At 48.7% G+C, this 13,646-nt stretch overlaps 1 protein-coding gene across 1 annotated transcript in view; it reads right to left on the bottom strand.

Moving 5' to 3' along the window:
- Nucleotides 1-13,646, bottom strand: part of TG (thyroglobulin) — a 241,004-nt gene that overhangs the window by 151,198 nt on the left and 76,160 nt on the right. Inside the window, exons 28-34 of the mRNA XM_073230159.1 lie at nucleotides 12,115-12,180; nucleotides 10,220-10,300; nucleotides 5,525-5,662; nucleotides 4,543-4,719; nucleotides 3,164-3,275; nucleotides 1,474-1,553; nucleotides 612-755 (exon numbers count right to left, since the gene is read on the bottom strand). Coding sequence (XP_073086260.1) covers nucleotides 612-755; nucleotides 1,474-1,553; nucleotides 3,164-3,275; nucleotides 4,543-4,719; nucleotides 5,525-5,662; nucleotides 10,220-10,300; nucleotides 12,115-12,180 — 798 coding nt within the window. The remainder of the gene's footprint in view (nucleotides 1-611; nucleotides 756-1,473; nucleotides 1,554-3,163; nucleotides 3,276-4,542; nucleotides 4,720-5,524; nucleotides 5,663-10,219; nucleotides 10,301-12,114; nucleotides 12,181-13,646) is intronic.

Here is a 13,646-nt window from a genome sequence, read left to right as displayed (position 1 = left end):
CTGCCTTGGCCCTGAAGTCCTAACTCCACATACATTGTCTGATACGCGTCAGCTGCCCCTCTTGCGCTTCCTGAGAACTGCCATGCGCTCCACTGTCCTGACTAACTGACAGGATGGGCACACCAAGGGAACCTGGCAGAGTGCACATCCATTGGTTTCTCCTGCCGGGCAACTGAACTTAACTCTACTTAGAGGAACCTCCTCTCCCCCCATGTGCAGTCTTGCTGGGACTGTCACCAAGCTGCCCCACCCTCCCTCTGAGAGTGGCTGGACTTACAGCCCAAGCTGGGCCAAATTTTTTCCCTTGAATTTAAAGTTTGAATCTAACAACCAAAGCCCTCTGGAGCTGACTGATGATGACAGTGGCCCAATGATGAGGTTGTACACTCATTTCTGCTAAATATGTCAGTGATGCTGAGACCTTGTCCTCTTCCCTCTAAGTCTTCCAATAAGTTCCTTTTCTGCTTAAGTTAAATAGAATCAGTTTCTATTACTTGCACCCAGTGAGTCCTGACGAATTTCCTTCCCAGCCCAGGAACATCATTCTAACATATGGTTGAGAAACAGTCAACTAAAGACAACCATGTAGCTGCTCTGGGAAGGTCACTTACTGGGTTTCTGGTACCATCCAAAGGGATAGGTGCGGACCTCAGTGTCAGGGGAGCCACAGTCCAAAATGCGCCAGGCGCCTCCATTTTCCTCAGTACATGTCTGAAGCCCCAAGCTGTTCAGAGTCAGGCATGTTACCTCTCCTCCTGGAGCAAAAAATACCCAGGGCCAGGAAAATGATCATGAGGGAAGGTTCTAAGTAGTGAGAGAAATTCTGCAAACTCATTCTTAGCAGACTTTTGGGGTGCTCCACTGTGTTCCAGGTACGATCTCAGCACTGATGACAAACCTGGTCCCTTCACGAGCCTCTGCTAAAGAGGGAAGGATGCAGCAGCTCCATATGGAGCACCCATCGTGCGCCCAGGGCTGTGCTGGGGCTCGGTCTGCATCATCCGAGCTGGTATGCACACAGCCCTGGAGGAGGGTAGCATCTGTATCCCTACTTTCACGTGAGGAACCAAGGTTCAGAGATTGAATAACTTGTCCAGGATCCCAGCACTAGGAAGTGGCTAGGAAGCATCAAATTTAAATACACACCATATGGATAGATCCAGAGTCGATCCCACCAAGCTGCCTGACCCAAATCGTGAAGACGAGCAGACGGCTGAGTGAGCCCCTTGAGGAAGGCTGTTTCGGCCAGGTGCAAGCGCTGTGTGAAGATGAGCAGGCCCTGCACACGGAGGCCGGTCCCAGCTGTCTTTTTTATCAGCCACCTCCCCTCTCCAAGCCTCTACTTCCCATCTGTAAATGAGGATTACTACTCCCCACCCACTGTGAGGCAATGCTGTAAACTGGATAAGATCATAAATACAAATGTGTTTCTAGACTGCAATGTGCACGCAGGTGAGAGGGAGTTTTTATTACCTTTCAGCTGGGAAACATTTAGAAAGCCAAAGCCGGTGCAGCACGGGTCCACGTCACACAGTCGTTCACATGCGAAGAAGCTGGCGTGAGAAGAGACAGAGCAGGCCTGAAGGTTTTCACTTTTGTGGGTGGCCCAAGACCTCCTGGGTGGCTGAATGGCAGTCATTTTTACTTCTGAGGGCCTACTTTCTTTGTGACCACCCAAATTGGGGGTGCTTTGGCCAGTACGTATGAGTGGATTCCTAGCTTGGAGGTTCTTTCTGGCAACAAAATTCTTCTCTTTTCTGGGGGATGTGGTCTTGCCAGCCTTCATTTATTTGCTGATTCATTCATCAAGCACAGACCCTGTGCCTGTCATGCTCAAACCCCAGCTAACCTAGCATCCCGAATGTGCTCCTACCATCCTTTCAGATATGGACTGGACCCCACTTCTAGGACCCCACTGGTGGACCCCAATTCTGGCAAGAGGGACTTCGTGGCTCCAAACCAGTGCTACTCCTGGGCCCGGTTCCAGTGCTCCCCACCCTGACCACACGCCCCAGTTCTGATCATTCACTGCTGACTCCTGAGAGCCCCTTCCGCCCCTTACCCCTTAGTTCCTTTTCACTGTGGGGATCCTGCCTCGTCCTTGCCATTTCCTCCTTCTCATTTGTAGAAGCCCCTGAACCCAAATCACATCCCAGTGGGCAAAGCCTCCATCTCTCCTGAGCAGCTTTTCCTCTGCTAGCTGTATCTCTGCACCTGCCCGTGGGTCCCTCCAGAGTCCTGCCACCCACCCCTTAGTTTGCCTTTCTTGGAAGACCACAGCTAAGGGAGGGTGTGTTTGCCACTGAACTGCCCTTCTCTGAGACCCCAGTCCCATCGCAGCCAGGGTCGGGCTGACCCCTGGGTCCAGCCCTCCTTCTCCTCCCGGTCCCCTCAGCAGGGGTGGGGCCCTGCCGGGTCTCCAGAGAGACGACGACTGTCATCTTTTCAACGGCATTTTCAAAGTCAATCTTAAACATTCACCCCAGCTACATGACAGTTTCTGACTCAGCAGTACTTCACAGATCAACAGTCTGGAGATCGATGACTCTTGAATTCTAACGGCCAAGAGAATCACCAGGAGGAGAAGCTGACTTAAAATTCAGCTTCTGGGGCCCCACTCCAGAAAACGCTGGTTCACCAGGTCCAGGACACAAGGATGTGATTTGTAAAAAGTTTTGGTGATCAGATGGGTGAGATCCACAGACTAGGCAGAGAAAAATGTCACCCTCATTTAAAACAACTGAAGAACAGCTAACTTATAACTAACTAAATAAATAATATATTTTAAAAATCATAAAGTCCCATGGTCCTATTAGAAGTTCTACTTGCTCTCTGGATTCTGAATGCAGCACAGTGAGTCTCTGCTGACCACATTTATTACAACACTAGATAATTTTTATTAATTGGTCAGACAGGGCTCAGTGTTTCCTTTTTGCATCAGCTGAGCGGAGGTTCAGGGTTGAAGCTGGTGTCTAATTATCAGTAAGCTACCTTGGCCATGCTTTTTAGATCCGGTCACCCCTGTATAACCTTGCTCACCATTTGCTCTAGGTTTTGCCATGTTTTACACATGTGCCTTTCACGGATACTGTATTACCTTCTTTATGCGAGTAGAAGGGTCTTAATAATAAATACTGGTAATGGAGGGAAAGAAGTAGCTTACCCACTGGAAATGGATTTTTCCGACATTGGCACTTTACTTCTAATGGAAATCCCCGTCAGTTTTTGGAATGGCAGGCGAGTATAAAAGTTATTCACTCTATCTTTCAGGACAACTACACAGAGAAAGAAAGAAATCTTGTTATTTAGAGGGAGATTTGCTGTATCCATGAAAATAAGAGGATAAAGACATACAAACCAGACCGAGAGCTCCTAATTAGAGATGGCTTATTAAAATCACATATTTTCTCTGCTCCTGTCCCACAGCTCACTAAAATAATAGTGAAGGATTCTTGTGAAGGCATACACCCTCAAGGACAAAGAGAATAGGAGAAGGGATATAGCAATGAACGTTTGGAAGCTTGAAAGCACAGAAGAGCACACGATTGACTTAATGGGCCCAAGAAAGCTGAATGCTCAACTTTTCTGTGCGAAGAACCCAAAGTAACTCAATACACCTTCTGGAATCCCAAAAGGGTGAAGTATTGGCAGCACTGGGCGGAAGGTGGGCTAAAGCAGGGGGGACTATAAATCTCTTTGAGAAGCAATTTGGTCTCCAGACACCTCCTCTGCTTTCCACAGCAGAAAACTGTGCTCTCCCCACCACAGCAGGAGATGGAAGGTTCATTTTCAGGAGCAGACAGAAGAGAAGGGATCTCTTGGGTGCTCCAGGTGAGTTCATGGAGGGAGCAGTATTCTTCCTGATCAATCTACTTGGTGAAAGTTGAGGCTCTTTCATCTTCCAACTTTATTTGGCATCCAAATCAACAGCAGCCAAGCTCATGCCCCCAGGCAGATGTGACAGGATCCCTCTGGGGAGGGACCTGAAAGTGACCACTTGAGGGATTTCCCCAAAGTGCAGCTCAACCAGATTACTCTGCAGGGAAACCTAAAGTCAACCAGCTCCCTCCACAACCTGGGAGTTTCCTGAGTAGCTTTTGACTCCTTTCTTACATTTAAATGGAAAACCAAGGGTCACCAGATATCTGAGAAAGGCCTCCAGAAAAGGAGATAGAACAGTGAGATAGAATTGGAAGAACAGAGACTGTGATGGGTGAAAAACAAAAACAAAAACAAAAAAGTGTCATTAATATCCCCAGAGAGACACATTAACTTCTATTTTGTAAAAGCCACTGCTGTTGGGATTTTCAGCCAAATGGAATTCTAACTGATACGGGCGTTATGAGTAGCTTTCTCTGAGGATTGGGATTCAGAGCAGGACTTTTCTCGGTAGTCAACCTGATGCATTTCTGAATGGCTTCACATCTTGGCATGGATAACTTTACTTTAAAATGAAGAATAAATTAATCTGGATATTTCTATAACCACAGAGCCAGCAGCCCACTAGAAATGCAGTTTGTGCAGATCCCACTAAGCACTTACTTTTCTTCCGGAACAGGGCCTTTGGCCTGTGGGGCAGGATCAGTCTGCAGCCCTTGGGACTGGACTCCATGGCATCGTCACACACCTGGGCCTCTGGGTAGAGAGTGCAGGTGAAGTACAAGGGTGCAGTGTCTGCTATCTCCACCAGCTGACAGAAAGTGGGCTTCTGGACACAGCCTACAGACAACAGAGCAGTCGGGTGTTAGTCCTTGGGAGGCCTGCAGGAGAGAGTCAGCGCTGGAAGATCTTCTGGGAAGAAATGCCTGGTAGGGATTCTTCCTAGGCAGGGCAAAGGCCCAGGACAGTAGAGGCTATCCAGTCTGGAGGCCCACAAAAAATCACTTAGGTTCTGCGAACTGGGAGAGGATCATTTGCAAAACAGGGAGTCCATGGGGCTCTAAAAGATGGCAGAGTCTCAAATTGGAAAAGGTGAGCTGTAAACACAGCAATACAGGAGGAGAGAGGGTAAAATTCATTGGGCCATCTCAGAGGCTGTCAGAATCTTCAGAGCAGAAGCCACAGGACATAAAAACCATGTGAACACTGTGAACAATCTCCCCTGCTGCCACTCCCATATCAGACACTGGCACTGGTGTCAGTGCGCTCCCTGACAGGGAGAATCGTGGTTCATTCACTTTTCTGTGTTTTGTTTTCTCATCCCCAAGGTGAAATACAAGGCCTAGAATATGGCACATGCTCAATATAGTAGATGCCTATTGGGTAAAAGATGGATGGATGGATGGATGGATGGATGAATGGATGGATGGATGGATGGATGGATGACAGGTTCTGGGAGCAGAGTAGAGATTAACTACATTGATGGGTTGTGTCCTGTCTTTATTTTGTATCACCCATGGTACTAAATGGATCCCTGAATCATGCCACTGAGTTTGATCTTACCTAATTCTCAAGAGTTGTTAAACTAGGCCTGTGATGTGGGACCACAGGGCCTGAAAGAAGGATAAGGCCCAAGGGTACTTACTAGACAGGCACCACAGGTTTGCCTGCTGAGGTGAAAATAGGTGTTTGAAAAGCCAGTGCTGCTGTCTGGGCAGGGATTGGCTTCCATTGACAATGACCTGGTTAAGGTCCACATGGGAGAAAAGCTCTGTTCTCAAATCTGAAAAAGAAGGAGTTTCTTTGTTTATTTCCATGATCAATGAATCAATCAATCAATCTCTGTCTCTCACATGCATGTGTGCATGTGTGCACACATGCATGGGCACATGCACACACTCTTTCAGGCTGTACATGAAGCCAGAGCAGATATGGAGTCAACAGCGTTGGGAGTCTGGTCAAGAAGGAAGGGTTCAGAAGGTCCCAGAAGGTCAGAAAGTCCTGAAAATTATGGAGTTGCAAAATCTTAGAATTTTGGTTTGGAAGAAAGCTTGGGAGCCATCTGCTTCAACTCTTCACCAAGGCATGACTTACTCCCACAACAGTTCAGGCCACACCCCATCATTAGGAAGTTTTAGAGTCAAATCTCTGTTTGTAACTTTTGAAACACAGATGCCCCTTCTGTCTTTTGAAGCCAAGTCAAAGTCCTGGCTCCCTCCCAGATGACATCCCTCCCCTATGAAGACAGCTTTCAGCTCTGCTCAGCCCCAAACTTAAAAATAGCAGCTTAGCTATTCCCCTAGTCTTTTTTTATGTCTTCACACACCATGATCTCTGGTTTAAGGCTCTTCCTGGGTGCCCACCTGCCCACAGGACAGAAGCCCCAGCTTTCGTCTTGATCCAAGCTCCACCTGTATTTTAAGCCTCATTTCTGATTGCCTCAACTCACATTCCAGAAGCCTACAAACACTGGTAATCCTAGGTCATCACCACACTGCCTGCTGCCCCAGGACTAGTGTCCATGCTTACCCTTCTCCCTCACCTATCTAGTCCTCCTGTGTTTCAAGGGCGAATGCTGTTCCCTCCTGATCTGATGGTCTATGGCTCTATAAAGAGCTTCTCTGTTCCTGAAGGACCCCAAATCCCAGGCCTGGGGGTGGGGGGATATTTCTGTGCCTCATGAGGGCTATGACTTTCCAGAGAGGCTTACACGGGGGGCATGAAGCAGTTCATGGAAAAAAGCTGGGGCACATCTACAGTGTCCCTTAAGTCAGAGTTCTGGCATAAGGGGCATTACATCCCATACAGATCCTCACTTTTCCCTGGACTTGAACATCCACTTAGCAGCCTACTCTCCAGGCTGCATAAGGCAGTCTCATGAGAATGAACTTCTTCAGCAACAACCAGGAAGAAGATAAAAGCTTTACTCATGTCTGGCAAGGCCAGTTTATTGCTGGCAGAACCCCCAGAGGCCATGCTGCTGCCCCCTCCTCCACTGCCCCAGATCTCTCGGTCACTGAATGTCCCATTATTATATGACAGTTTATATACCTGTCCCCCTGCTGAGCCATGCACAGGTCACCTCTTAAGACAACAGAGTAAGGAGGGAAAAACAACCCCGCAGGCCTAAAGGCACACTTGAAGTTCCCTGAATCACACTTCACCCTTAGAGCCTCTGTACAGGCTGGTCCTCTTACCTGGAACATCTTCTCCCAGGTGTACCCTGGGAATGCCTCGCAGATTCTTTTAGACTCCTCTGAGAAGCCTTTCCTGTCATCTGTAGGCCATTTAGCACCTTCTCTTCCCTGCAACATCACTGCCCTTGAAAGTTGTCCCCATTTCAGCCTTGCTGCATTGCCTTGCAGTCGCTGGTATATGGAAATGCTCACTAGTGAGTGAACGTCTGAGGGCACAGAATATGTGCTCAAAAAGTGTCTGGCAGATGAAAGGATGAATATTTTGGCCACTCAGCTTACATGCCATATTAGGAAAAACTCATTTCTCCTTGCTCTCTCAGAGCTGTGCACTCCCCTTGACAGCAAGGAGGCCAGCACAGGCTTGCCAGATGGGAGGCTGTTCCTGTCGGCTTCCCTGTGTGTCTCAAACACTCAGACTAATTGCAACGACTTGAAGCTGAATGAGAAAAATCCCTCACTGTTCTTTGAACTGGAAAGGCCGTTCCCAGAGACACTGAGGAGCACAGGCCAGGTAAGGGAGCCACAGAGAAGCCACTGGGCCCCACCCCAGAGGAGCGGATCAAAGGCGTTTCTCCTACAGGGGCGTTATCTTCTTACGTCCAGGAATATAATCAGCTGGGCAAGGGAAAACTGAGCTGAGCTTTGTCTATTCACCCTGAATCCCTACAAGGTCTTGGGTGGGGGCCCAGCTACCCTTCTGGTTTGGGGGGAGGATGCAGGGGTCCTTCCTGAAGGAATCATGGGATAGTTGTGTAGGTGTGGCCATGGCACAGTGTATAAGGATGGTTTTTACAGAATGTTCAGAAGTGCCATGAAATCATTCACATTTACAGACTATGGTTACCCCCATGAGGCACTCTAAGGTTGAGGATGGCAGATGCAAATGCCTAGGGAAGGCAGGGGCTGGCAGGAGTGCCTGGGGCTGGCAGGGGAGTGGGGCAAACAGAAGATCTGCGCCCTGATGGAAGGGGCAACTCAACTTAGCTCAGAGAATGGTCTGAGGAAATGTGAAGCCATGTTGCCAGAGCCTTCCCTCTGTTTTTGTCTATAAAAGCTGGAAATCTGAATTTGTATATAAAATCTCCCAATTCAAAAATATTGGCTCAGTTTTAAAAAAATTCCACTCTATAAATCAAACACAACCCATCTGCTCTGTCAGCCATGGGTCATCAGGACTCAGCCCGGAGCCCATGCTGTCTGCACTAGGGAGCAGCTGGTACAGTTCTAGAAGAATCCATCCAGGCTTCGGAGTCATCTGACCACCATTTGAATACTGGTTCTGCTGCCCCCTTAGTGCTGGACTGGCTTAAACAGGACATAGTGATGCACTTAGAGATTGGAAAAATGGGAATAAGGACACGATCAGCAGAGCTGTCATACTGTTGGCAAGATGTTGCTTACAAAGCACCAAATGCAGGACTGATTCCCGGAGGTGTAAGGGATGTGGGGTGGGGACTTGTTCTCTTCTGCTCTCCTCCCCGTGAGTTTTGAAGTCATCCTTGCTTTAGCAGAAAAACAACGGCTGGCAGCAGATAAGCTCGAATAGGCGCCATGCACTTGGGAGGCTCCCAAGGCAGAACTAATTTGCCAGTGTGCTAGTACGGACAAAGATCAGAAAGGGGAGAGGCCAGGCCACTGCAGAAGAGACGCAGCAAAACGGTTGTTTATGAGAACAAGGAGGGGAAGTCTCCTGAGCAGGTGACCCTCCGTCCCCACACCACCACCCTGCTGGTAGAATTAAAGCTTCCACTGGAAAACTTCCAAAGGTGCAAAAGACACCACTGCTGAGAGTGTCTGAACAGTAATATGTACTGGGACCCTAGTTTTGATCCCAAGCTGGGATCTGCTATCTGCCAGCCAATACAGAAAGAGGGATGGAATAGGGACAAAGCTTTATGGAAGGCTTGCTATGAGCCAGGCTAGGTGCTAGGATTGCAGTCACCAATGCCACCACTACCGCATAATAACAGTCAACAGCCTTTGAGCACTTGCTCTGTGTCACTACAATTTATAGAATTACCTACTCCAGTTCTCACAACTGCCATATCTCTTGGGTACAGCCATTACCCTCCTTTATCAAGGGAGAAACTGAGGCTCAGAGAAGGTAACTCAGGCTTGCAGACAGGCAGTTAGAAGCAAAGCTGGGATTTGAACCCTCCTGCCCACACCTGAGAACCCACACTCTAAACCAGTGCCCAAGCCCGGGTCCCACAGCTCTGTGAATGCAGAATGAACTCATAGTTGCCAAACAGCTACTATGAGATGAGCTCCATTTTCAGTGGCTTGTGTACATTGTCTCATCTGATCTGTACAAAAGCCCTGGGAAGGGGAAGAAGCTATGATTTGGGGGGCATCTGCTAAATATCAGGCCATGCACCAGGAGTGTCACCTGGCCCGTCACCTATAATGGGATAAGAGGAAAGCACCACATGAGGAACCAAGGCTTCAGTGGGTAAGGGAAGTACCCAAGGCCATGCATGCAGTTAGTAGTAAGTTGGCAAAATAGGGCTCAAGCCCTGATGTGTGTGCTTGCAGTGTGGTGTTTCCCCCACTGTACAATGCTGCCTCCCCTGTGCTGGCAGCCTGAGCTGCCTCCTCTCTCCCTTCCCTTTCCTCTCCCTCTTTCTCCCCACCCCTAGTTTTAGCTCCACCTAAGGAACAACAATTGTGAGGACCAAGGATGGAGAGGTCACAGACATCACATACACTGTGCCCCTATAACATATGGATTTTGCATCTTCCACTGCACAAAACGACTCTCTTGAAAAATTCACACAGACATCTCCTTCATTAAACAGTCCCAGAATGCTTAGCCTCTTCAGGGTGCACACAAGTGAAGCCACAACCCACAGTTAGAGGAGCCCTGCTCTGTAGCAGTTCTCTGCCTTCTCTGTCACTCTAGTCGGGCTTTTTTCCAGCTGCAGTAGTGACTTTGCACTGATGTCACCTCACTTTTTGGGCCGACTGCCCATTTGAAGAGTGAATATTTATGAAATGGATACTGGGGTTAGAAAGCCAGAGGGGAGTCCATGGCTGCCGAATGGGGCGATGCTAATGGGCCCCTTCAGTGACGAGATCCTTGGCATCACCATCCCATCCTCACAGCCAGGCACCCCGGGTTCTGAAGGTTTTGTGGTTGGTACCTGTTTCTGTTGGAGGCACTGGCCTTGGTTCCACGTCTCTTCTACAACCAAGGGACTCAGATCGAGACCCCATGTCAGAACCTGGGAGGGAGAGAAAGGATTGTTTTGATGCTGGGAAGGGAAAAGGGTCGTGCAGTGGCATATGGGAAATCCTCACGGTCCATAGCCAAGTGCCCAAGACACGGTCTGGAACAAAGTCAGTGGCATAAGTCTGCGCTCTCTGGTCCTTGATGGAACAGCAGCCAACTTCTCAACACCAAACTATTATTACCCTTGATACTGAAATTATTAACACTTGCAAAGCCCTTTAAAGTGTATGAAATGAGTTCATAAATGTTGGGCTTTGCAACACCTTGTGAAGGTGAATGGTAAGATTTCCATTTTACTCTTGAAAAATCTAAGACTCAGAGAGATGAAATAACTTATCCCAGAACAAGCAGGTTGTAAAATGAACTGGAATTTGAAAAACTAAAGCAAGTCCCCAAGTTGGGAACAGGTGTTTCCTGAAAGCAGAGCGTGCCTGTGGGGAGGACAGGGCACTGCACAGGTCTGTGGTGGCAATGTCCTGGGGAAAAGCAATTCCCTAAGTTCCCACCAGCTAGAACCTTATGTGCCAGAAATTTTTGATAACTGGGAACCAGTATCTGGTTCCCACCCCAGGAGTCCCATGGGCATTTCACTTAACCTCTCCAAGTCTCATTTTTCTTGCCTGAAAAGTGAACAAAATTCTATCCCCTCTTTGTACCTACCTTACAGATATGACCTAATGAGAAAAGACATTATAATCAATCTCATTATATGGCTTTAAAATGAAAGTGATGATGGGCACCTCCCTTTCCGTTTTACTCTTTTTTTCCTCTTCTTCCTCCTCCCGCTCTTTACCCACCACCAGCACCGGCGCCAGGGGCTAGCCTCTGGCGCTCTAGGCTCTGTTCTAAGCACTCCACAGGCACGCCTTGCCCGTGCTCACACACCTCCGTGCGGTAAGCACACTTTATTGCCATATTACCCGTGGGACGTCCGGGCTTAGGGACTGACTGATGTGTTCAAGGCCCCGCGGAAGTTAAGTAATGGAACCTGAATTCATGCCATCACTCTAATCCCCTCTGTGCTCTTTCCCTCTAGTTCACTTTACAAGCACAGTACAGGTCGCCAGTCCCGGCTCTTGGGGGACTGGAGACTGGTGAAGAGGGAGCCTGGGAAGAGGAGGGACACAGGGTCTGGGATCTTTCCCCCTCCCTCGCTCTAACCCAGCACCTGTGGCCATGACTTGTGAAGTCCACTGCTTGCTGGCTCCCTCCTGCGGCCGCAGCCCCTCAAGGTCAAGGCCGTGCCCCGCCTCTCTCATCCCTGATCACTCACACTCACCCACATGCCTCCCACAGCCCCTGGCTCTGAGTAAGCACCTGGTCAATGTTCAGTAAACTCAGAGGACCAACAAAGAGGAAAGGATATGCCAAATGTGCATTTTATCTGAGCTCTCCGCCTGTTCCACGCACACACAATAGCATTATCTCTAACTGGGAGTTCTTGGCACCACCTACCTGGGGTCCTGTCCCCACTTGGCAGCAAGAGAGGCGCCTGTGGCCTGGTCCCCTTGGGGAAGTGCCTCCCGCAGTTTGCAGTGGCTTCAGCTCCCAGCCTGGTGACAAGATCCCAGGAGACCAGTGCTTCCTTCCTTCACCCTTTCTTGGGTTTCCACACTTCCCTCTTTTCGTTTAGACTTAGTATCCTACCTGATGAGAGCTGAGGCCCTTCTGCCCCACATGAAGCACTCACGTGGAAAGCAAATCTCCCTGGTTTTCTCTCTGGGGGCTGAGGGGTCCATGAACTAGAGGTGGGACCAGACAGTCTTGGGGAAAAGGGGTCCTGCTCACCGCCACTGCAGAACGTACCTTTCCAGAGATAAACCTGCTGGAAGCTGGTAACGGTGTTCCGAGTTCCCTCTGGGGGTGTCAAGCCTGCAGTGGAAGACATTTATTTCTGTGAGCCTGAGCACATTTGCTCTGCCTAGAGACCCGCCATGGCCACACTGCGTCGCCTCCCCCATGTCCTGACCCCAGACCTTGAGAGCTCTAATTCCCACACAAGGTATACCCCAGAAAGAGCCTTGTGGAGTAGACCCACATCCTTGGTACAAAACCACAGTTGGTCAGACACCAGATGTCTTGCTCAGGGCACCAAAGGGACAGTTGTGGTGAGGGGATATGAATCTGTGACACAGAGAATCACTTAAGGAAGTAGAGATTGGCTTAAAGAGCAAAGCTCATTGGAGACTAGAGCACCGTGTCAACTGTCCATGTCACTTAAGTCCTTTGAGACTCCTGCCCTGTTGGCAAATGGGGACAGTAATTGTGAGGATGGAATAATGCTTAGGAACTATCGCCTGCAGTCCTCAACATTTGATATGCATGCTATGATTGGCAGGTACCATCATTTCATTTATTACTAATATTATTATATTTTCTTTTCTGCCAAACTACACTCCTCTGCATGCCACCCTTGGGTGAGACTGGGTTTGCCACACCGTTTCTTGATGGGGGGAGAGGGGGTTGCCTCTCCTGCCTCTGTTCGGCCCTGAGATCCTGTGATAAGAAAGGCTGAGAGCAGAGCTCCAGAAGGGCAGGTGCTGGAGGCAAACAGCCCCCTGCTCTGTAGGAGACGCCAGCACACAACCCGAGACATCAAGAAAGGATCACATTCAGTTGTCAATTATCATTAAGAGTCATGTATTATTACAGCCCCCTATTATTAAGGTCTATTTCCATTTGCCCAACACTTGAGTGAGCATCGTCCAGATACTGTCTAATTTAAACCCAAGGTTTGGTATTTTTGTTCCTAATTTCCAGATGAAGAGCAAACTCCAGAGGTTAACACCAGAATCCAAATCCCCCACGTGTGGCTCCGTAGCCCATGCTCTTAACCACCATAACAAGGAGAGGATAACATGTCGCAGAACTCTGTCCTTCCAAACTGGCAAATACTTGTAAGGCTTTTGTGTTTAGAAGGGTGTTTAAGGAGGTTTAAAGAGCTTCAGTTAAACACTGAACTACTTGGAAAACTCAGCTGTGAATGTAGTGAGTCGCCCCCACCCAAACATGATCATGTTCTATGCCGTAGGGATGAGCTGGAAATACTGAGTCACAATTCGGTATTCGGTTTTGCTTCTGAAATGGGAATAAACAATGAGGCTAGAATTTCTCAGACTGCCTAATATTAGGATAACAGGTTTCCTTAAAGGACCTGTTCGTAATTCTCTCCTAACCTGCTTCAGAGGGAGGAAGGCTTTATAAAAATTTGGGGAAGTGGAGGCCTGTAATATCTGGGAAACCTACACTTGGTTCTCTGAAAATTTTGGTACTTCTTCTACCTGCTATGTAGGGGACCATCCCACATACCCCTATGACACCACCAGAGAAGGGCCATC

The sequence above is a fragment of the Manis javanica genome, chromosome 2 (genome assembly GCF_040802235.1).
Source record: "Manis javanica isolate MJ-LG chromosome 2, MJ_LKY, whole genome shotgun sequence".
Lineage (NCBI taxonomy): Eukaryota > Metazoa > Chordata > Mammalia > Pholidota > Manidae > Manis > Manis javanica.
This window is presented reverse-complemented; position numbering and strand designations above follow the sequence as displayed.